General features: G+C 39.6%; 1 protein-coding gene across 2 annotated transcripts in view; it reads left to right on the top strand.

Annotated features, from left to right (window-relative positions):
* Window positions 1-25,710, top strand: part of ZDHHC15 (zDHHC palmitoyltransferase 15) — a 156,746-nt gene that overhangs the window by 59,917 nt on the left and 71,119 nt on the right. For both annotated transcript variants that reach the window (XM_019018810.4, XM_019018811.4), the window contains one exon: window positions 14,520-14,640. In XM_019018810.4, the coding sequence (XP_018874355.1) occupies window positions 14,520-14,640 (121 nt within the window). The remainder of the gene's footprint in view (window positions 1-14,519; window positions 14,641-25,710) is intronic.

Below are 25,710 nucleotides of genomic sequence, written 5' to 3'. Positions count from 1 at the left end.
GCTTTTTCTAATTCTCTGAAGAATGCCAATGGTAGTTTAATGGGAATAGCATTCAATCCATAAATTACTTTGGGCAGTTTGGCCATTTTCCCGATATTGATTCTGCCTATCTCATGAGCATGGAATGTTTTTACATTTGTTTGTATCCTCTCTGATTTTGTTGAGCAGTGGTTTGTAGTTCTCCTTGAAGAAGTCTTTCACTTCTCTTGTTAGCTGTATTCCTAGGTATTTTATTCTTTTTGTGACAATTGTGAATGGGATTTCATTTATAATTTGGTTCTCTGCTTACCAGTTGTTGATGTATAGGAAGGCTAGTGATTTTTGCACATTAATTTTGTATCCTGAGACCTTACTGAAGTTGCTTATTAGCTTCAGAAGCTTTTGAGCTGAGACAATAGGGTTTTCTACATATAGGATCATGTCATGTGCAAACAAGGATAGTTTGACTTCCTTTATTCCTATTTGAATGCCCTTTATTTCTTTCTCTTGGCTGATTGCCCTGGCCAGAACTTCCAATAATATGTTGAATAGGAGTGGTGAGAGAGGGCATCCTTATCTTGTGCCAGTTTTCAAGGGAAATGCTTCCAGGTTTGCCCACTTAGTATGATATTACCTGTGGGTTTGTGATAAATGGCTCTTATTATTTTGAGGTATGTTCCTTCAATACCTGGTTTATTGAGAGTTTTAAACATGAAGAGATGTTCAATTTTATCACAGGCCTGCATCTATTGAGATAATGATGTGGTTTTTGTCTTTAGTTCTGTTTATATGATAAATCACATTTATTGGTTTGCATATGTTGAATGAACCTTGTATCTGGGGATGAAGCCACCTTGATTGTTGTGAATAGCTTTTTGATATGCTGCTGGATTCATTATGCCAGTATTTTATTGAGGATTTTTACATCAATGTTTATCAAGGATATTGACCTGATGTTTTCTTTTTTTTTTTTTTTTTACAAGCAGGAGGTAGCAGTTTTTATTTTTATTTTTTTGTGAGTTTATTTTTTATTTTATTTTATTTTATATACTTTAAGTTCTAGGGTACATGTGCACAACGTGCAGGTTTGTTACATATGTATACATGTGCCATGTTGGTGTGCTGCACCCATTAACTCATCATTTACATTAGGTATATCTCCTAATGCTTTCCCTCCTCCCTTCCCCTACTGCACAACAGGCCCCAGTGTGTGACGTTCCCCTTCCTGTGTCCAAGTATACACATTGTTCAATTCCCACCTACGAGTGAGAACATGCGGTGTTTGGTGTTTTGTTCTTGTGATAGTTTGCTGAGAATGATGGTTTCCAGCTTCATCCGTGTCCCCGCAAAGGACATGAACTCATCCTTTTATATGGCTGCATAGTATTCCATGGTGTATATGTGCCACATTTTCTTAATCCAGTCTATCATTGTTGGACATTTGGGTTGGTTCCAAGTCTTTGCTTTTGTGAATAGTGCCGCAATAAACATACATGTGCGTGTGTCTTTATAGCAACATGATTTATAATCCTTTGGGTATATACCCAGTAATGGGATGGTTGGGTCAAATGGTATTTCTAGTTCTAGATCCTTGAGGAATCGCCACACTGTCTTCCATAATGGTTGAACTAGTTTACAGTCCCACCATCAGTGTAAAATTGTTCCTATTTCTCCACATCCCACCTGTTGTTTCCTGACTTTTTAACAATCGCCATTCTAACTGGTGTGAGATGGTATTTCATTGTGGTTTTGATTTGCATTTCTCTGATGGCCAGTGATGGTAAGCATTTTTTCATGTGTTTGTTGGCTGCATAAATGTCTTCTTTTGAGAAGTGTCTGTTCATATCCTTCGCCCACTTTTTGATGGGTTTTTTGTTGTTGTTGTTGTAAATTAGAGTTCTTTGTAGATTCTGGATATTAGCCCTTTGTCAGATAAGTAGATTGCAAAAATTTTCTCCCATTCTGTAGGTTGCCTGTTCACTCTGATGGTAGTTTCTTTTGCTGTGCAGAATTTGTTGTATCTCTTCCAGGTTTTGGTATCAAGATGAAGTTAGCCTCACAGAATGAGTTGGGGAAGAGTCTCTCCTTTTCAATTTTTTGGAATAGTTTCAATAGAAACGATACCAGCTTTTCTTTGTAACTCTGGTAGAATTCAGCTGTGAATTCATCTGGTCCTGGGCTCTTTTTGATTTGTAGGCTGTTTATTACTGCCTCAAATTCAGAACTCATTATTGGTCTATTCAAGGATTTAATTTCTTCCTTGTTCAGTCTTGGGAGGGTGTATGTACCCTGGAATTTATTCTAAATTTTCTCATTTATGTATATAGAGGTTGTATAGTATTCTCTGATGGTTGTTTGTATTTCTGTGGGATCAGTGGTGATATCCCCTGATCATTTCTGATTGTGTTTATTTGATTATTCTCTCTTTCCTTCTTTATTAGTCTGGCTAGTGATCTATCTATTTGATTAATTTAAAAAACCCTGGATTTGTTGATTTTTTTTGAAGAGTTTTTTCATGTCTCTATCTCCTTCAGTTCAGCTCTGATCTTGGCTATTTCTCGTCTTCTGCTAGCTTTGGTGTTTCTTTGCTCTTGTTTCTCTAGTTCTTTTAGTTGTGATGTTAGGGTGTCAATTTGAGATCTTTCTAGCTTTTTGGTGTGGGGATTTAGTGCTATAAATTTCCCTCTTAACACTGTTTTAGCTGTGTCCCAGAGATTCTGGTACATTGTCTTTTGGTTCTCGTTCGTTTCAAAGAACTTGTTGATTTCTGTCTTAATGTCATTATTTGCCCAAGAGTCATTCAAGAGCAGGTTGTCCAATTTCCATGTAGTGGTGTGGTTTTGAGTCAATTTTTTAATCTTGAGCTCTAATTTATTATGCTTTGGTCTGAGAGACTGTTATGATTTCAGTTCTTATGCATTTGCTGAGGAGTGTTTTACTTCCGTTTATATGCTCAATTTTAGAGTAAGTGCCATGTGGCAATGAGATGAGTGTTTATTCTGTTGTTTCTGGCTGAAGAGTCCTGTAGATATCTATCAGGTCCTCTTGATCCAGAGATGAGTTCGGGTTCACATATCCTTGTTAATTTTCTGTGTTGATGATCTGACTAATACTGTCAGTGGAGTGTTAAAGTCTTTCACTATTACTGTGTTGGAATCTAAGTCTTTTTGTAGATCTCTAAGAACTTGCATTATGAATATGGGTGCTCCTGTATTTGGTGCATATATATTTAGAAAGCTCTTCTTGTTGAATTGAACCTTTTTCCATTATGTAATGTCCTTCTTTGTCTTTTTTTATTTTTGTTGGTTTAAAGTCAGTTTTGTTAGAAACTAGGATTGTAACCTCTACTTTTTTCTGTTTTTCATTTGTTTGATAAATTTTCCTCCATCCCTTTATTTTGAGCCTATGTGTGTCTGTGCACTTGAGATGGGTCTCTTGAAGACAGCATACCAATGGGTCTTGGCTCTTTGTCCAGATTTATAGTCTGTGTCTTTTAGTTGAGACATTTAGCCCATTTACACTTAAGGTTAATATTGTTATGTGTGAGTTTGATTCTGTCATCATGATGCTAGCTGGCTATTTTGCAGACTTGTTTATGTGGTCGTTCCATAGTGTCACTGGTCTGTGTACTTCAGTGTGTTTTTGTAGTGACTTGTAACAGTCTTCCCTTTCCATATTTAGTGCTTCCTTCAGGAGGTCTTGCAAGGCAGGCCTGGTGGCAATTAATTCCCTCAGCATTTTCTTGTCTGAAAAGGATCTTATTTCTCCTTCAGTTAGGAAGCTTAGTTTGGTAGGTGTCAAATACTGGGCTGAAAATTATTTTCTTTAAAAATGTTGAATATTGGCCCCAATCTCTTCTGGCTTTTAGGGTTTCCACTGGGAGATCTGCTGTTAGTCTGATCTACTTTCCTTTGTAGGTAATGTGGCCTTTTGCTCTGGCTGCCCTGAATATTTTCTTTATTTCAACCTTGGAGAACCTGATGATTATGTGTCTTGGAATTGATTTTCTTATGGAGTATCTTACTGGGGTTCTCTGCATTTCCTGAATTTGAATGTTGGCCTGTCTTGCTAGGCTGGAGAAGTTCTCCTGGATGATATCCTGAAATATATTTTCCAACTTGGTTCAATTCACACCATCTCTTTCAGGTACCCCAATCAGTTGTAGGTTTGCTCTCTTTATATAATTCCATATTTCTCAGATTTTATTCATTCCATTTCATTCCTTATTCTCTATTCTTGTCTGTCTTATTTCAGAAAGATAGTCTTCAAGCTCTGAGATTCCTTCCTCTGCTTTATTTATTCTGCTATTGATACTTGTTATTGCATAATAAAGTTGTCATATTGTGTTTTCTAGCTCCATCATGTCGGTTATATTCCTCCCTAAACTGGCTATTCTGGCTATCAGCTCCTGTATTGTTTTATCATGATTCTTAGCCTCTTTGCATTGGGTTACAACATGCTCCTTTAGCTCAGTGAAGTTTGTTATTACCCACCTTCTGAAGCCTACTTCTGTCAATTCAGGCATCTTAACCTCAGCCCAGTTCTGTGCCCTTGCTCTAGAGGTGTTGCATTCATTTGAAGGAGTAGAGACACTCTGGCGTTTTGTTTTCAGCATTTTTGTGTTGATTATTTCTCATATTTGTGGGCTTATCTATCTTCAATGTTTGAGGTTGCTGACCTTTGAATGAGTTTTTTTGTGGGGTCTTTTCTGTTGATGTTGTTGTTTTCTGTTTGTTTTTCTTTTAACAGTCAGGCCACTCTCCTATAGGGCTGCTGTGGTTTGCTGCAGGTCTACTCCAGACCCTACTTGCCTCATTTTTTTTTTCATACCTGGATGTATCACCAGTGAAGGCTGTGAAACAACAAAGATGGCAGCCTTCTCTTTCCTCTGGAAGCTCCATCCCAGGGGGGTAATGACCTGTTTCTGGCCCAAATGCACCTATAGGAGGTATCTCGAGATCCCTGTTGGGAAGTTTCACCCAGTCAGGAGGAGTGGAAACAGGGACCCACTTAAAGAAGCAGTCTGGCTGCTTTTTGGTAGAGCAGGTTTGCTCTACTGGGGGGAACCCATCCTTGTCCAGAAAATTTGGACTCTGCAAAGCCAGCAGACTGGAATGGCTGAATCAACTGCACCACAGAGATGACAGCCACCCCTCCCCCTGGGAGCTCCATCCCAGGGAAAGTTCAGAGCTCTGTCCCTATAAGCCTAGGTGGAGTGGCTGAAGACCCCACAGGGAGGTGCTGCCCAGTGAGGAGAAATGGGTTGGGGTCCCACTTAAAGAGGCAGTCTGGCCAGTCGTGGTGGCTCACGCCTGTAATCCCATCACTTCAGGAGGCCAAAGCAGGCAGATCACCTGAGGTCGGGAGTTCGAGACCAGCCTGACCAACATGGAGAAACCCCATCTCTACTAAAAATACAAAATTAGCTAGGTATCGTAGCCCATGCCTGTAATCCCAGCTATTTGGGAGGCTGAGGCAGGAAAATCGCTTGAACCTGGGAGGCAGAGGTTGCAGTGAACTGAGATTGTGCCATTGCACTCCAGCCTGGGCAATTAGAGTGAAACTCCATCTCAAAAAAACAAACAAACAAAAAAGCAGCAGTCTGGCCATGATCTGCCAAAGCAGCTGTCCTGCATTGTGTTGTATATATTTAGCGTAAATAGATAAGTCCAAAATTTTCCAAACTGACCCTTCCTCATTGGGACAATTTTCACTCTCTAAAACTGGAGGCTGAAATGGCTGAGTTCACTGAACTGCAGATATGGTGGCTGCCCCATCCCCCAGGAGCTCTGTCCCAGGAAGAAATCAGAGCTCTCTCTGTATTACCCTGGCTGGAGTGGCTGAAGTCCCCACAGACAGGCTCCACCCAGTGAGGAGGAATGGATTGGGGTCCTGCTTATAGAAGCAGCCTGGCCACAACCTGGCAAAGTAGGTACGCTTCACTGTGGGGGGGTCCTTCCTCCTCTGGACCATTTGCACTCTCCAAAGCTGGCAGGCTGGAATGGCTGAGCTGACTGAATCACAGAGATGGCAGCCACCCCTCCCCACAGGAACTTTATCTCATCTCAGGCAGACTTCGGCCTGTTGCAGTTGGCTGGCTAGAATTACAAGCCAGTGGGTCTTAGCTTGTACAGTGCTATGGAAGTGGAGCCTGCAGAATGACACTGCTTGACTCCCTAGATTTAGCCGTCTTCTTAGATGTATGTACAAATGGATCTCCCACCTTGCTGGGGATACTGGGGCTGGAGTATGTAAAACTCCTGGGTCTCTGTGTGTGGCTGAGCAGCTGCTCTGCCATGACTCCACACAGCTTTGTGTATCGGACCCAAGGCCCTGGTGGCATGGGATCACCAGATAATCTCCTTATCGGTGGGTTGCAGTGATCTGTGGGAGAAGAGTGATTTCCTGAGCAGGGTGGCACAATCACTCACCAATTCCCTTGGCTGGGAGGTGGGTTTTTTTTTTTTGTCTCTGTGCCACTCCTGGGAGGGCTATTTCCCCACCCTGCTTTTCTTCATTCTCTATGGGTCTAGTTGTTTGCCTAGTCAGTCCGAATGCGAGAACCTGTATATTTTAGTTGAAGGTGCTGAACTCACTCACTACTTTCATTCCTTTCCATGAGTGCCACGGACTGCTGCTTCTAATCAGCCATCTAGGCCCCTCCCATACCACCTATTGACCTTTGGTTGGGAAAAATAGTATGAATTTGTTCAGTTCATTGGAGAATCTTTAGCACCCTAGGCTAAGGATTAATTGCCTATGGTACACCACATTCATTGTAATAGCCAAAAATGCCCCTACATATTTCCACATACCCCAAGCAGGGTACTTAATTCTCACTCTACCCGAGAATGACAGTACCATAAAAACGCACCACTAGGTGTGGTTCTTAAAACACAGTGTTTGATTTTATATGTTTTCAATTTTTTAAGTTAGATATATTTAAATTATCTCAAATATTTTATTATTTGTTCTGCTATTTTATTGAAGTATAACATACAGACTCTACTCCCAGAATTAAGTTTTAAAGAGAATAATTTGATGAATGTTTCCCCATATATTATACCTATGTAATCAGTATCCAGGTTAAAATTTTAAACATTTCTAGTATCTCATAAATTTTCATGCCTCTTTTCAATCAACCTCCTCTTAGAGGTAACTACTACGCTAACTTCTATCACCATAGATTGGTTTTGCCTGTTTTTGAAGTCCATAAAAAAGGAATCATAGTTGGTACTATTCTATGTGTACCTTTCACTCAACACAGTGTTTTTCAAATTTATCCATGTTGATGCATTTTTCAGTAGTTAATTTCCTTTGATTGCTGTTAGTTATTCCCTTTTATCACACTTGGTTTAACCATTCAGCCATTGAAGTATACTTGTTTCCATTGTTTTGTGTGTTATGAATAAAGCTCCAATGAACATTCTTGTACATGTCTTTTGGCATATAAATATAGTTGTTCCTCAGTACCCACAGGGGATTGGTTTCAGGACCTCCCATAGATACCAAAATCGCAGATGCTCAGGTTCCTTACATGAAATGGCATGGTATTTGCATATAACCCATTCACACCCTCCTACATATTTTAAATCATCTCTAGATTATTTACAATACTAATACACTATAAATGCTATGTAAATAGTTTTTGTATTGTTTATTTGTATTATTTTTCTTGTATTGTTAATTTTAAAAATATTTTTAATCCAGTTGGTTGAATGCATGAATGTGGAACCATACATAGGGAAGGCTGACTCTGTGTATCAGCGACTCTGTGTGTGTGTGTGTGTGTGTGTGTGTGTGTGTGAGTGTAAATAAAACTTTAATACATGCTCACACATATACACCCAGATACTCATTTTTCTTGTGTATATAAGTAGGAATAAAATTGCTGGGGTCATAAGACAGGCATATATTTAGCATAAATAGATAATGACAAAATTTTCCAAACTGATTGTATAAATCTGCACTCCCACCATGATCTTCTGTACATCAAAATCCACCATAAAGGAAGTAAAAGGGAAAGCCACAGACTGGTAGAAAATATTCAACCAAAGACTAGTATCCAAAATATATAAAGAATTTCTACAAATTAATACCAAAGAAAGACAAACAACCCAATTCTTTTTTTAATGGACCAAAGACTTGAAAAGCTATTTCACAAGAGGATATCCAAATGGCCAATAAACTCATGAAAAGGTGCTCAATATCATTAGTAATCAAAGGAGTACAAAATAAAATCACAATAAGATGCCACTACAAATGATATGGTTTGCAAGAAGAGACTAATGCAACACACCAACTAGAAGAGTTAAAATTAAAAACATTGGCAATATCAAATATTTTTTAGATTTTTTCTAAATATCAGTTTTTTAATGTTATTAATGTTTATTATTTTAGCTAACATTTGTTGAGTACTTACACTGTGCCAAACACCACAGCTAAATGCTTTACATTTAACAGTAATTATGGGGATGATATTATTATCTCTATTTCTTGGATGAGGAAATTAAAGCTTGGAGAAATTAAGCAAGAAGCTCCAAGTCACAGAATTTAAATGGCACTTAAGTGGTTGGGACTTGAACCTGGATCTGTCTAAATTTACAGTATGTGGCCTTGACAGGGGAGACACCCGTTGCTGTTATGTTTGGTAAGTGCTGGACCCAACTGCTCTCAGAGAGCAAACGTTGTCATAGAGCAGCGTTGCTCAGAGGATTCTGCCAGTAATTGTCTCTAAAAACAGTCTCTTTATACCCAGTAACGGGATTGCTGGGTCAAATGATATTTCTGATTCTAGATCCTTGAGGAATCCCCGCACTGTCTTCCACAATGGTTGGACTAATTTACACTCCCACCAACAGTATAAAAACATTCCTCTTTCTCCACATCCTTGCCAGCATCTGTTGTTTCCAGACTTTTTCATTATTGCCATTCTTTTTTTTGATTATTATACTTTAAGTTCTAGGGTACATTTTCACAAAGTGCAGTTTTGTTACATATGTATACATGTGCCATGTTGGTGTGCTGTGCCCATAAACTTGACACTTACATTAGGTATTTCTCCTAATGCTATCCCTCCCCCAGCCCCCCACCCCATGACAGGCCCTGGTATATGATGTTCCCCGCCCTGTGTCCAAGTGTTCTCATTGTTCATTTCCCACCTGTGAGTGAGAACATGTGGTATTTGGTTTACTGTCCTTGTGATAGTTTGCTCAGAATGATGGTTTCCAGCTTCATCGATGTTGCTACAAAGGACATGAACTCATCCTTTTTTATGGCTGCATAGTATTCCATGGTGTATATGTGCCACATTTTCTTAATCCAGTCTATCATTGATGGACATTTGGGTTGGTTCCAAGTCTTTGCTATTGTGAATAGTGCCACAATAAACATACATATGTGTGTGTCTTTATAGTAGCATGATTTATAATCCTTTGGGTATATACCCAGTAATGGGATGGCTGGGACAAATGGTATTTCTAGTTCTAGATCCTTGAGGAATCACCACACTGTCTTCCAAAATGGTTGAACTAGTTTACACTCCCACCAATGGTGTAAAAGCATTCATATTTCTCCACATCCTCTCCAGCAACTGTTGTTTCTATGATCGCCATTCTAACTGGCATGAGATGGTATCTCACTGTGGTTTTGATTTCCATTTCTCTGATGACCAGTGATGATGAGCATTTTTTCATGTGTCTTTGGCTGCATAAATGTCTTCTTTTGAAAAGTGTCTGTTCATATCCTTTGCCCACTTTTTGATGGAATTGTTTGATTTTTTCTTGTAAATTTGTTTGAGTTCTTTGTAGATTCTGGATATTAGCCCTTTGTCAGATGGGTAGATTGCAAAAATTTTCTCCCATTCTGTAGGCTGCCTGTTCACACTGATGGTAGTTTCTTTTGCTGTGCAGAAGCTCTTTAGTTTAATTAGATCCCATTTGTCTATTTTGGCTTTTGTTTCCATTGCTTTTGGTGTTTTAGTCATGAAGTCCTTGTCCATGCCTACGTCCTGAATGGTATTGCCTAGGTTTTCTTCTAGGGTTTTTATGGTTTTAGGTCTAACATTTAAGTCTTTAATCCATCTTGAATTAATTTTTGTACAAGGCATAAGGAAGGGATCCAGTTTCAGCTTTCTACATCTGGCTAATCAGTTTTCCCAGCACCATTTATTAAATAGGGAATCCTTTCCCCTTCCCCATTTCTTGATTTTGTCAGGTTTGTCAAAGATCAGATGGTTATACATGTGTGGTGTTATTTCTGAGGCCTCTGTTGTGTTCCATTGGGCTATATCTCTGTTTTGGTACCAGTACCATGCAGTTTTGGTTGCTGTAGCCTTGTAGTGTAGTTGGAAGTCAGGTAGCATGATGCCTCCAGCTTTGTTCTTTTGGCTTAGGATTGTCTTGGCAATTCGGCCTCTTTTTTGATTCCATATGAACTTTAAAGTAGTTTTTTCCAATTTTGTGAAGAAAGTCATTGGTAGCTTGATGGGGATGGCATTGAATCTATAAATTACCTTGGGCAGTATGGCCATTTTCAGGATATTGGTTCTTCCTATCCATGAACATGGAATGTTCTTCCATTTGTTTGTGTCCTCATTTATTTCATTGAGCAGTGGTTTTTAGTTCTCCTTCAAGAGGTCCTTCACATCCCTTGTAAGTTGGATTCCTAGGTATTTTTTTCATTTTTCTTTTTTATTATTATACTTTAAGTTCTAGGGTACATGTGCACAATGTGCAGGTTTGTTACATATGTATACACGTGCCATGTTGGTGTGTTCTACCCGTTAACTTGTCCCAAATCAAAACCACAATGAGATACCATCTCACACCAGTTAGAATGGCAATCATTAAAAAGTCAGGAAACAACAGGTGCTGGAGAGGATGTGGAGAAATAGGAATGCTTTTACACTGTTGGTGGGACTGTAAACTAGTTCAACCATTGTGGAAGACAGTGTGGCAACTCCTCAAGGATCTAGAACTAGAAATACCATTTGACCCAGCCATCCCATTACTTGGCATATACCCAAAGGATTATAAATCATGCTGCTATAAAGACACATGCAAATGTATGTTTATTGCAGCACCATTCACAATAGCAAAGACTTGGAACCAACCCTAATGTCCATCATTGATAGACTGGATTAAGATTCCTAGGTATTTTATTCTCTTTGTAGCAATTGTGAATGGGAGTTCACTCATGATTTGGCTCTCTGTTTTTCTGTTATTGGTGTATAAGAATGCTTGTGATTTTTGCACATTGATTTTGTATCCTGAGACTTTGCTGAAGTTGCTTATCAGCTTAAGGAGATTTTGGGCTGAGACGATGGGGTTTTCTAAATATACAATCATGTCATCTGCAAACAGGGACAATTTGACTTCCTCTTTTCCTATTTGAATACACTTTATTTCGTTCTGTTGCCTGATTGCCCTGGCCACAACTTCCAATATGATGTTGAATAGTAGTGGTGAGAGAGGGCATCCCTGTCTTGTGCCAGTTTTCAAAGGGAATGCTTCCAGTTTTTGCCCATTCAGTATGATACTGGCTGTGGGTTTGTCATAAATAGCTCTTATTATTTTGAGACACGTTCCATGAATACCTAGTTTATTGAGAGTTTTTAGCATGAAGGGCTGTGGAATTTTGTCAAAGGCCTTTGCTGCATCTATTGAGATAATCTTGTGGTTTTTGTCTTTGGTTCTGTTTATTTGATGGATTACGTTTATTGATTTTCATATGTTGAACTAGGCCTTGCATCCCAGGAATGAAGCCAATTTGATCTTGGTGGATAGCTTTTTGATGTGCTGCTGGATTCGGTTTGTCAGTATTTTATTGAGGATTTTCACATCGATGTTCATCTGGGATATTGGTCTAAAAGTCTCTTTTTTTGTTGTGTCACTGCCAGCCTTTGGTGTTAGGATGATGCTGGCCTCATAAAATGAGTTAGGGAGGATTCCCTCTTTTTCTATCAATTGAAATAGTTTCAGGATTGGTACCAGCTCCTCTTTGTACCTCTGGTAGAATTTGGCTGTGAATCCATCTGGTCCTGGACTTTTTTTGGTTGGTAGGCTATTAATTATTTTCTCAATTTCAGCTCCTGTTATTGGTCTATTCAGAGATTCAGCTTCTTCCTGGTTTAGTCTTGGGAGGTTATATGTGTCCAGGAATTTATTCATTTCTTCTAGATTTTCTAGTTTATTTGTGTAGAGGTGTTTATAGTATTCTCTGATGGTGGTTTGTATTTCTGTGGGATCGGTGGTGATATCCCCTTTATCATTTTTTATTGTGTCTATTCGATTCTTGTCCCTTTTCTTTATTAGTCTTGCTAGCAGTCTAGCAGTCTATCACTTTTGTTGATCTTTTCAAAAAAACCAGCTCCTGGATTCATTGATTTTTTGAAGGGTTTTTTGTGTCTCTATCTCCTTCAGTTCTGCTCTGATCTTAGTTATTTCTTGACTTCTGCTAGCTTTTGAATTTGTTTGCTCTTGTTTCTCTAGTTCTTTTAATTGCAATATGAGGGTGTTGATTTTAGATATTTCCTGCTTTCTCTTGTGGACATTTAAGTGCTATAAATTTCCATCTACACACTGCTTTAAATGTGTCCCAGAGATTCTAGTATGTTGTGTCTTTGTTCTCATTGGTTTCAAAGAACATCTTTATTTCTGCCTTCGTTTCATTATTTATCCAGTAGTCATTCAGGAGCAGGTTGTTCAGTTTCCATGTAGTTGTGCGGTTTTGACTGAGTTTCGTAATCCTGAGTTCTAATTTGATTGAACTGTGGTCAGAGAGACAGTTTGTTATGATTTCTGTTCTTTTACATTTGAAGAGTGCTTTACTTCCAACTATGTGGTCAATTTTGGAATAAGTGCGATGTGGTGCTGAGAAGAATGTATATTCTGTTGATATGGGCTGGAGAGTTCTGTGGATGTCTATTAGGTCTGCTTGGTGCAGAGCTGAGTTCAAGTCCTGTATATCCTTGTTAACCTTCTGTCTCATTGATCTGTCTAATATTGACAGTGGGGTGTTAAAATCTCCCATTATTATTGTGTGGAGTCTAAGTCTCTTTTTAGGTCTCTTAGGACTTGTTTTATGAATCTGGGTGCTCCTGTATTGGGTGCATATATATTTAGATTAGTTAGCTCTTCTTGTTGAATTGATCCCTTTACCATTATGTAATGGCCTTCTTTGTCTCTTTTGATCTTTGTTGGTTTAAAGTCTATTTTATCAGAGACTAGGATTGCAACCCCTGCTTTTTTTTTTTTTTTCGCTTTCTATTTGCTTGGTAGATCTTCCTCCATCCCTTTATTTTGAGCCTATGTGTGTCTCTGCACGTGAGATGGGTCTCCTGAATACAGCACTCTGATGGGTCTTGACTCTTTATCCAATTTGCCAGTCTGTGTTTTTAATTAGGGCATTTAGCCCGTTTACTTTTAAGGTTAATATTGTTATGTGTGAATTTGATTTTGTCATTATGATATTAGCTGGTTATTTTGCCCATTAATTGATGCAGTTTCTTCCTAGCATCGATGGTCTTTCCAATTTGGCATGTTTTTGCAGTGGCTGGTACCAGTTGTTTCTTTCCATGTTTAGTGGTTCCTTCAGGAGCTCTTGTAAGGCAGGCCTGGTGGTGACAAAATCTCTTAGCAGCAACATCAAATATTTTTAAACAATTCAAAAATTAGACTTCTAAAGGAGATTTTTATGTACCTGTTATTATCTGGCATTTCTGCATCAATATTATGAAATAGGTATTATTTCTTCTATTTTACATGTGAAGAAACAGGTTGAGAATGTCTGATTTTGCAAAGTGATTTTCTATTAAGTAATAGAGATGAGACTTAAACCTAGAAATTCTGACCACAGATCCTTTTTTTCAACTCAGTCTACCCTTCGGCACAGATAGAATAAATGCTTTCAGGTTCATATTACTTTTGAAGATCAATGGCATATCTTTTGCAAGATTAGCAAAATGTGGTACTATTGTGGCAACAAGCTCCATACGAGACTAAAAAAGTATTCAATAATGAGAATATCTAAATTTCCACCTATTTACAAGATTAGAATATGCAGACAATGTTACAAGCAGTCTCATCCAGCTTCTCCAAGGGTGTTATCAGTGTTACCTATGAAAACTCTTGCAACTTGGTAAGCATGGTTAATTATCAACAGGGCCCTGGCAAAAATGTGTTACACATCTGTATGCAACATCATATTATGAATCAATGGAAAGGGACAAGTCTTAAAATCAGATGAATTGAGTTTGAGGTCCAGCATTGCCACTTGTTAGTTGATTGAGTCCAACTTTAGGCAAGTTACTTAATCTCTCTGTTTTATTTTCTTTATTAAAAAATACACATATCTCATGCTTTTGATAATTGAGATAAAAGCCAGATTATTGAAGTAATTATCCAGAGAACATTTTAAGACCAAGTGGTACCTGAGCTTCAAGGGTAGGTAACAAATAATTTCATTAGTTATTGTTGTTGGTTTTAATCTTTTCTATTAACTTTAGATAATAAAGTCTTACCTTTCACTCCTGCTTCCAGTTCCACTTGTCCTACACAGACAAGGAGCGCTATGAAAATGAAGAAAGACCTGAGGTCCAGAAGCAGATGCTTGTTGATATGGCCAAAAAGCTACCGGTTTACACAAGAACTGGAAGTGGAGGTCAGTTCATCCAAAGGCAGCTAGAGAGGCAGCTCAGCAAGTATCTCAGAAAGGCTAAGTCATATATGTTCTCAAACTAGCCCTTTTTTTTCCTCCCATCTTCTGAAAACCACTATGGAGATTTTTCTCTACATTTTATTTCTAAAAAATTTTAAACACATATCAAAGCTGGAAGAATTGTATAGTAAACAAACTGTATACCCCAAACTGGATTCTTCTGCTAACATTTTTCTATGTTGCTATATCACATATCTGTCCACATATGCATACCTCTATTTATCTTTCGTCAAGCCATCTTATTTTTCTGATGCATTTCAAAGTAAATAGCTGACATCAGTAAGACATCTACCTAAATATTTTATTCTGTTTTGGTAAAATTTACATACAAAAACATGCATAATCTTAAGGGTACCATTCCATGTATTTTGAAAAGTGTACACATCTGTGTAACTAAACCCCCAATAAAATTGCCATCACCTCAGAAAGTTCTGTCATGCCTCATTTCCAGTCAATCCGACCCCACCCCACTTCCCACAGACAACCGCTATTCTGATAGCTTTTCACTATAAATTAGTTTTGTCTGCTCTCAAATTTTATATAATTGGAATCACAGAGTACATACTCTTGCGTCTGGCTTCTTTTATTCAACATAATGTTTGTAAGATGCATCCATCTTTTTTGTGTATTTTTTTATTGCTGAGTAGCATTATATTGTATGAATATATCAAAGTTTTTCCATTCACTAGTTGATACATACTTGGGTTGTTTCTAGTGTTTAGTTATTATGAGTCAATTTGCTATGAATATTACTGTATAAGTATCTGTGCAAAGGCATATCTTCTTTTTCCTTGAGTAAATATCCAATACAGAAATGTACTCTTAGGTTTCATCTGCATGACTAAAACAGTACTTGCTGAACTAATTCTCCACCTTTTAAATTTTGAAAACATACAGAGGTATGAGGAATATGTTAAAAAGTTTGAAAACCATGGTTCTTCTGATATGTCATCCTAATGTTTCTAATAAGGATGATTATGTTTCATATTTCAAGGCTTTAGAAAGTTTACTGTCAGACACATATTCATTTGTTCATCATTTATTCAGCAAATATTTGTTAAGATATATGGCAATGGGGGAAATTTTACTATGTTCTTGGTATTATATGATGTTAAGGACTTGCTGTTAATTTTGTTAGAGCAATAATATAGTGGTTATGATTTTTAAAAGTCTTCATGCATATGGAAATATTTATGGTTTGAAGTGACACAGTGTTTGGGATTTGTTTAAAATGATCAAGTAAAAAGCCAGTGGAAGAGATAGGTGAAACAAAAATGACACAATGTTGATAATTGTTGAATCTGGGTAATGGTACTTACCATGGTACCTTTGCTACTGACTATTCTCTGGGACCTTGAGGTATTTGCAATTCCCAGGATAGGCAGTCATAGGAAAGGCTTCTCTGAGGAAATACTATTTGAAGACTTAAATGATAAGGATTTAGCCATGTGTATTAGTCAGCGTTCTCCAGATAAATAGAGCCAATAGAATTATGTGTGTGTGTGTGTGTGTGTGTGTGTGTGTGTGTGTGTGTGTGTGTGTGTGTGTAGAGAGAGAGAGAGATTATGAGGAATCAGCAAATGATTATGGAACCTGAGAAGTCCCACGGTCTGCCATCTGCAAGCTGGAGAATCAGGAAAGCTGGTAATGTAATTATAGTCTGAGTTAAACGGTTTGAGAACCAGTAGTGCTGATGGTGTAAGCCCCAGTCTAATGGCAGAAAACTGATGTCTCAGCTCATGCAGTCAGGCAACAAGAGCAAATTTTCTCATCCTCCACATTTTTGTTCTGTTCAGGTCCTCAAAGGATTGGATGAGGCCCACCTGCATTGGGGAGGACAGTCTGCTTTACACAGTCTAGATTCAAATGCTAATCTCACCCAGAAGCACCTTCACAGAGACACCTAGAAATAATACTTAACCAAATATCTAGGTACCCTATGACCCAGTAAAGTTGACACACAAAATTAACTATCACAAGTCCAGCCCTTGTCAACTTGGCACCCATACACATCTCCTTAAGCCATACTCTCCACTTAAAGACAATAACAAGGTTACAATTTTACCTAACATGATACAAATATCATGCATTCAACTGAAAACACACTAACCCCTTCCACAGAAGAATAGGTATTCTTGAGTGAGTTTACTTTTCTCCTTGCTATTTTGTTAATTAAAAACAAAATACTATGATATAAAATTAACAATACTTAAATGCTACGATGTAAAGTCAATACACCTTATGTTACATGATAAGGGAATAAGAGAAGGAAGAAAACAAAGATATTTGAAATACACACACACAACTGTATTCATAACAACATAAGAAGGAAACACCCATAACAATAACAGATCTTGTTTCTGTAACTGGTCACATGGTCATAGGTGGTATTTATAGCTACTTTCTCCCACCATCCATTCTGTACTCTCTTTGCCTTTAGCAAGCACCTCAGCTGGTACTGTTTTTTTACCTGATGTGGTGACCCAAATCTCCAGTTCTGAAGAGTCTGGGTCATTAGTAGTCCTGCCTGAATTGGATTGTTGTGGTTTTCCATTGACCTAATCACGGGGCATGGTAAGACTAAGAGATGCCCTAAGGCACCTCCTGTATTCTTGACATAGTGTTTCTTTCCTCCATTGCAGAGTAGTAATAGTCCAATTTACACTTAATAGTCTAAAAGTCTATTATACCAGTTTACACTCCCATTTCCACCCCTTGATTTCCACCCAGGACTCAAGGAGTGGAAATGGAAGTGGCACCACTCACCATTACCTTTAGTTACCCACTAACAAAATTGGACTATTAAGTCTAATTTACACTTCATAATCTGGATCAGTTATCCCAGCCAACATTGCACCTGCCTCTTGTCCTATTGATTCAGAGATACGAGGATTCCAAAGTGGCACCCAGTTAAGACTGGGTGGCAGTCTTAACTTCCAGTTCAATGGAATCATTATTGTGTCCCCTGGTGGAAGTCCTCCCTCTGGGACTAACACCTCTAGACTAGCAAAGCACAAGGTTGCAGGAACAGGAAGAAAACATTTTGTTAGTGGGCCACTTAGGGTAATGGTGAGTGGTACCACTCCCATTTCCACCCCTTGATTTCTGGACCTGTGAATCCTAACTATCAGAGAATCAGCATCATCTATTGGACACTGATTCAGAGCATATACAGCTTTTGGGAAAATCTTGCCCCAGCCCTGCAAGGTATTGGCACTGTAACTGACACTTCAAAAGACCATGTCATCACTCTGTCAAGCTAGCTGCTTCAGGATGATGGGGAATGTGATAACACCAGTAAATTCCACAAGCATGGGACTACTGCAGCACTTCTCTTGCTGTGAAGGAAGTTCCTTGATCAGATGTAATGCTGTGTGGAATATCATGATGGTGGATAAGGCATTTTGTAAGTCCATCGATGGCACTTTTGGCAGAAGCGCAGCATGCAGGGAAGACAAATCTGTATCCAAAATGTCTATTCCAGTAAGGACAAAACGCTGCCGCTGCTATGATAGAAGCACTCCAATGTAATCAACCTGATACCAGGTTGATGGCTCATCACCCCAGAGAATGGTGCTATATCAGGTGCTCAGTGTTGGTCTCTGCTGCTGGCAGATTGGGTAGTCAGCAGTGGCAGTAGCCAGGTCAGCCTTGGTGAGTGAAAGTCAATATTGCTGAGCCACGTAACCTCCATCCCTGCCACCATGGCCACTTTGTTCATGAGCCCATTGGGCAGTAACTGGGGTGCGTGGGGAAAGAAGCTGACTGGTAATCATTGAACAGGTCATTCTGTCTGTTTGATTATTAAAATCCTTCTCTGCTGTAGTGCTATTTTTCAAATGTTTGTGGGCCCCTAAAATTTATATATTGAAATCCTGTCCCCAAGGGGATATTAGGACGTGAGGTCTTTGGGGACATGGTTAAGTCATAAGTGTAGAACCCTCATGAATGTGATTAGTGCCCTTATAATAAGGCTCCAGAGAGCTGCTTTGCCCCTTTCACCATGAGAGGGCACAGCAAGAAAGCACTATCTATAAAAGAGGCCCTCACCAGCACTAAAGCTGTTGGTACCTTGATCTTGGAACTCCAAGCCTCGAGAACCATGCGAATAAATTTGTTGTTTAGAAGCTACCCAGTCTATGGTACTTTGTTAGAGCAGCCCCAAATGGAGTAAGACATGTGATCAACCATGAGTGAGTGTTCACACAAGATACAAATATCTTCACACTTTTTTTCCATTCAGAGAAGTCTTTCCACACACTTCGTTTCCAAATTTCCTTGTACCAGGGCTCTCTTTACAAATGTATTTCTCACAGTGTTAGTGAAAGGTACATTTTCTATACCTTCCCAGTGTGAGTGAGCAGAACTATTCTAAGTTCTACCTTCCATTCTCCTTAAGCCTTTGAATCCTCCCCTCAACATTAAACCAAGGCAGGTCCAGCATTTCCATTTCACTCACTGTGAGCCACCTTTTCATCATGTTTTAGCAAACCAACCAACCAAATTGTTAGAATGCTTTCTAACTCCCTGAGCTGCAACATTAAAATCAGAATCTCTGCATAGTAGGCCCCTATCAATAAATTTGGCCAGATTCAACTTTATGTTTTTTCCAACATTAGTATTTGTTTCCACCTATGTTCCCTAGATTTCTATCTGTATAAATTAGAAAATTTGAGTAGTTCTTTTGGAGTATAGTACATGTCTTCGTGGGTCACACTTTGTACCTTACCTTTAGGGATCTGTTAGGGCTTGATTCTTATTATAGGCCTTAGAAGCAAAGAGGGATGGGTCCAGAGGAGAATCAACATTGTCTTGTATAGTGGCCTGAGTTTCCTCAAGCAATGCAGGGTTGATCCCTTCAGACAGGATTGGAGAGGCCAATACCATGGGCAGTTGGAAGCTGCTTCTACTGGTTGCAGGGATGCCTCGTCTCCTGGCAAATAAGATGCATTGGAATTTAGGCACTCAGTATCCCTGGCTTCATAAGGGTCTTCCCACACATCCCCATCCTACTTACAGGATCCATTTCTTTACAAATCAGTGCCCTCATTTTAACAGTAGATACCCTACAAGACTGGGAGTTCAACTATCATTGTAATTCAGCTATTTACAGATGGAATTCTGTGGTTTTCAGCAATCTCAGTCCTGTGGCTACATGCAATAAGCATCTCCTTTAGGAGATACATAGAAGCTTTCAGGTCATTTATCTACCACTTTGGCTGGGAATTCCTGAACTCATCTGTTTCTTTTAGCACTTTGTTCAGTCATGTTAGAAGCTACAAGCCAACCTCATTTTATTCATTGTTTTTCAAAAATGTTAAATATTATCATATATAGTCACCCAGCTACTTGCTTCTCATAAGTGGTTGACTAAGAGCATCTATTGAAGATACTTTGCATATTTCCATTGTCAGATCATGCCACAGATTACCAGTGCTCTTTTTATTACTTGATACAGTGTCATTAGCATCATCAAAACTACTAAGATTGAAGAGCCAATTCCAGAAACTTCAGAACCAATTCAGAAAACTCATTCCTAAAATTCTGTTCCTTTGGAATAACTATCAGTAGGGTTCTCTATAGAGAAAGAACAATAAGGTATATGTATATAAATTATTATTTACATTATTTACATTGAGAAATTAGCTCACATAATTATGGAGGCTGAGAAGTCCCACTGTCTGCCATCAGCGAGCTGGAGACCCAGGAAAGGTGGTGGTGTAGTCCTACTTTGAGCCCAAAGTATAAGCACTTGGAGAAACAATGGTATAAGTTCTACTCCAAGTCCAAAGGCCTCCTGAGAACCTGAGAGCCAATAGTGTAAGTTCCAGTTTGAGTCTAAAGTTCTGAGAACCAGGAACCCTGATCACGTAAGTCCCAGTCTAAGGACAGACTGATGTTTTATCTCATGCAGTCAGGCAGAGAGAACAAATTCTCCCTTCCTCTGAATTTTTTTTTATAACGGATATACAGTAATTTATTTAAACATTACCATTTCCAGTCTGCAGTAGTACACATGGTATTTTAATAAATACCATTCTACATAAATTTGTGTGTGTGTGTGTGTGTGTGTGTATATATATATACAGTGTTGCTTTTTTCTTTTTTTATTATACTTTAAGTTGTATGGTACATGTGCATAACGTGCAGGTTTGCTACATATGTATACATGTGCCATGTTGGTGTGCTGCACCCATTAACTTGCCATTTACATTAGGTATATATCCTAATGCTATCCCTCCCCCCCTCCCCCCACCACACGACAGGCCCTGGTGTGTGATGTTCCCCTTCCTGTGTCCAAGTGTTCTCACTATTCAATTCCCACCTATGAGTGAGAACATGCGGTGTTTGGTTTCTTGTCCTTGTGACAGTTTGCTGAGAATGATGGCTTCAAGCTTCATCCATGTCCCTACAAAGGACATGAACTCATCATTTTTTATGGCTGCATAGTATTCCGTGGTGTATATGTGCCACATTTTCTTAATCCAGTCTATCATTGTTGGACATTTGGGTTAGTTCCAAGTCTTTGCTATTGTCAATAGTGCCACAGTAAACATACGTGTGCATGTGTCTTTATAGCAGCATGTTTTATAATCCCTTGGGTATATACCCAGTAATGGGATGGCTGGGTCAAATGGCATTTCTAGTTCTAGATCCCTGAGGAATCGCCACACTGACTTTCACAATGGTTGAACTAGTTTACATTCCCACCAACAGTGTAAAAGTGTTCCTATTTCTCCACATCCTCTCCAGCACCTGTTGTTTCCTGACTTTTTAATGATTGCCATTCTAACTGGTGTGAGATGGTATCTCATTGTGGTTTTGATTTGCATTTCTCTGATGGCCAGTGATGATGAGCATTTTTTCATGTGTCTCTTGGCTGCATAAATGTCTTCTTTTGAGAAGTGTCTATTCATATCCTTTGCCCACTTTTTGATGGGGTTGTTTTTTTCTTGTAAATTTGTTTTAGTTCTTTGTAGATTCTGGGTATTAGCCCTTTGTCAGATAGGTAGATTGCAAAGATTTTCTCCCATTCTGTAGGTTGCCTGTTCACTCTGACGGTAGTTTCTTTTGCTGTGCAGAAGCTCTTTAGTTTAATTAGATCCCATTTGTCAATTTTGGCTTTTGTTGCCATTGCTTTTGGTGTTTTAGACATGAGGTCCTTGCCCATGCCTATGTCCTGAATGTTATTGCCTAGGTTTTCTTCTAGGGTTTTTATGGTTTTAGGTCTAACGTTTAAGTCTTTAATCCATCTTGAATTAATTTTTGTATAAGGTGTAAGGAAGGGATCCAATTTCAGCTTTCTACATATGGCTAGCCAGTTTTCCCAACACCGTTTGTTAAATAGGGAATCCTTTCCCCATTTCTTGTTTTTTTTCAGGTTTGTCAAAGATCAGATAGTTGTAGATGTGTGGCATTATTTCTGAGGGCTCTGTTCTGTTCCATTGGTCTATAACTCTGTTTTGGTACCAGTACCATGCTGTTTTGGTTGCTGTAGCCTTGTAGTATAGTTTGAAGTCAGGTAGCATGATGCCTCCAGCTTTGTTCTTTTGACTTAGGATTGACTTGTCAATGCAGGGTCTTTTTTGGTTCCATATGAACTTTAAAGTAGTTTTTTCCAATTCTGTGAAGAAAGTCATTGGTAGCTTGATGGGGATGGCATTGAATCTATAAATTACCTTGGGCAGTATGGCCATTTTCTCAATATTGATTCTTTCTATCCATGAGCATGGAATGTTCTTCATTTGTTTGTATCCTCTTTTATTTCATTGAGCAGTAGTTTGTAGTTCTCCTTGAAAAGGTCCTTCACATCTCTTGTAAGTTGGATTCCTACATATTTTATTCTCTTTGAAGCAACTGTGAATGGGAGTTCACTCATGATTTGGCTCTCTGTCTGTTATTGGTGTATTAGAATGCTTGTGATTTTTGCACATTGATTTTGTATCCTGAAACTTTGCTGAAGTTGCATATCAGCTTAAGGAGATTTTGGGCTGAGACAATGGGGTTTTCTAGATATACAATCATGTCATCTGTAAACACGGACAGTTTGACTTCCTCTTTTCCTAATTGAATACCCTTTATTTCCTTCTCCTGCCTGATTGCCCTGGCCAGAACTTCCAACACTATGTTGAATAGGAGTGGTGAGAGAGGGCATCCCTGTCTTGTGCCAGTTTTGGTCCTCAAAGGCTTGGTTGAAGCCCACCCACACTGAGGAAGACAATCTGCTTTACTCAGTCTACTGATTCAAGTGCTAATCTCACCCAGAAACACTCTCACAAAGACACTTAGAAAGTGTTTAATCAAATATCTGGGTACCATATGTCTCAGTCAAGTTCGCACATAAAATTAACCATCAGAATTAAAACCAGACAAAAATATGGCATATAGGAGGCAGGACTAACTTGCAGCTCCCACTTGGATGGACAAAGCAACATGTGGAGACTCACACCATGAACTTTTGATCTAAGAACTACCACAGGGTGGCCGGGTGTGCTGGCTCATGCCTGTAATTCCAGCACTTTGGGAGGCTGAGGCGGGTGGATCACGAGATCAGGAGATCGAGACCATCCTGGCTAACATGGTGAAACCCCATCTTTACTAAAAATACAAAAAATTAGCCGGGTGCAGTGGCGGGTGCCTGTAATCCCAGCTACTCGGGGGGCTAAGGCAGGAGAATGGTGTGAACCCAGGAGGCAGAGCTTGCAGTGAGAGGAGATCACGCCACTGCACTCCAGCCTGGGCGACAGAGCGAGACTCCGTCTCAGGCAAAAAAAAAAAGAACTACCACAGGAACATACCAGGAAAGCGGAAAGAATTCACAGATCCTTTGAAAGAAGCATCTTGCCACTGCAAACTCCATGAGACAGCCAAAAACCTGTGAGTGCCCAAAGTGTTGAGAGGGGGAAAGTCCACTTCTGAACATGCATCCCCACTGGGGAATCTAAAAATTCTGATTGTGGGAAAAGGATTTCACCTTCCTTAGAGCGGAAACAAATTTGGAGAGCCAAGAGAAATATAAAAGTAGAGGAAGCAGTGGGAAGAACCCTGTAGGCACTCACGGTCTTCAGGGAAGCCCAGACTAGCCATTTCCTTGTCACTAGGGCTCTCTTTATTTCAAGGGTTCCTTGGGGAACAGCCACAGAGAGAAGGAAACTCACAGCTGAGCTTTGTAATAATTTCAACTGAGCATGAATTTTCTTGGGCAGAATCCAGGGAGATGAACGGGAAGTATAGATACGAGCACAGAAGCTGTGGCAGGCAGGGAGGGGCAGGGCCTGAAAGCCCTGCTTGCTTTCTCCATGGGGATGCTTGTAACAAGGCAAGATGTCAGCCCTGCAAACCGGCTTCCTGGATATAAACTAGGTGCTGTTGGTGGGTACGGTGAGAGTGAGACTGGCCTTGCTGGCTGCATGGGAGTTGGGTGAGGCCTGTCACTGCTGGCTTTTCTCCACTTCCCTGGTGACCTATATGATGTAGTAGAGGCAGCCATAATCCTCCTGGGAACATAACTCCATTAACCTGAGAACAACACCCCTATTTCCCACAGCAACCATAGCAAGCCCCACACAAGGAGAGTCTGAGCTCAGACATGCCTAACCTGCCCTGATGGCCTTTCTCTACATGCCCTGGTAGCTGAAGATGAAATCTCTTGGGAGTTCTATGTCCCTGCCCATTGCCTGAGAAACCAGAATACTTATCCAGGTGACCCTAGGGAAAGATTGAATCCCCGCTATACTACCACAGCTGATGCTCTCTTGAAAGCCCCACCTCCTGGCTGGAGGCCAACCAACTCAAGCCATTACAACAACACATAAAAGAATGTGGTCGGGCACAGTGGCTCACGCCTGTAATCCCAGCACTTTGGGAGGCTGGGGCGGGCAGATCACAAGGTCAGGAGATCGAGACCATCCTGGCTAACACGGTGAAACCCCGTCTCTACTAAAAATGCAAAAAATTAGCCGGGCATGGTGGTGGGCGCCTGTAGTCCCAGCTACTCAGGAGGCTGAAGCGAGAGAATGGCATGAACCCGGAAGGCGGAGCTTGCATTGAGCCGAGATCGTGCCACTGCACTCCAGCCTGGGCAACAGAGCAAGACTCCATCTCCATCTCAAAAAAAAAGGAAAAGAAAAAAAGAACAACCCTGCTCCAAGAAAGGAGAAAACAACAGCTAATTCCACTGCCTGGGACATCCTGGCTAACCAGAGGTCCTGAGTTTGTCCACGTGATAGCTTCACTGTTAGCACAAACAGCATTTGAGAAAACCAGGGCCATAAAAAAAAACTACAGTCAAGGATCCTCACAGAATCCACTTCAACTCCCCTGCTACCTCCACTGGAGCAGGTGCTGGTATCCATGACTGAGAGAACTGAAGATGGATCAAATCACAGGACTCTTTGCAGACACTCCCCAGTACCAGCACAGAGTCTGGTAGCTCTGCTGGGTGGCTAGACCCAGAAGAGCAAATAACAATCACTGCAGTCTGGCTCCCAGGAAACCCCATCCTTAGAAAAATGGGGAGAACACCACATCAAGGGATCACCCAGTGGAAGAAAATAATCTGAACAGCAGCCCTTGAGCCACAGAACGTTCCTCTGACATAGTCTACCCAAATGAGAAGGAACGAGAAAAACAATTCTGATAATATTATAAAGCAAGGTTCTTTGACATCCCCCAAAGACCACATTAGGTCACAAGCAATGGATCTAAACCAAGAAGAATACTGTGAATTGCCCAGAAAAGAATTTAGAAAGTCAATTATTAAGCTGTTCAAGGAGGGATCAGAGAAAGATGAAAAATAATTTAAAGAAATTTTAAAAATATTATAGGATATGGATTAAAATATCTCCAGAGAAATATACAGCATAAATAAAAAACATCTGCAGCTTCCGGAAATGAAACAGTTAGACAAATGCAAAAGAAACTGGAAAGTTACAACAATATAATTGAAGAAGTAGAAGAAAGAACATCAGAGCTTAAAGAAAAGGCTTTTGAATTAACCCAATCTGACAAAGA

This window comes from Gorilla gorilla, chromosome X (assembly GCF_029281585.2).
Source record: "Gorilla gorilla gorilla isolate KB3781 chromosome X, NHGRI_mGorGor1-v2.1_pri, whole genome shotgun sequence".
NCBI lineage: Eukaryota > Metazoa > Chordata > Mammalia > Primates > Hominidae > Gorilla > Gorilla gorilla.
The sequence above is the reverse complement of the archived record's forward strand: the minus strand, read 5'-3'. Positions and strand labels throughout refer to the sequence as shown.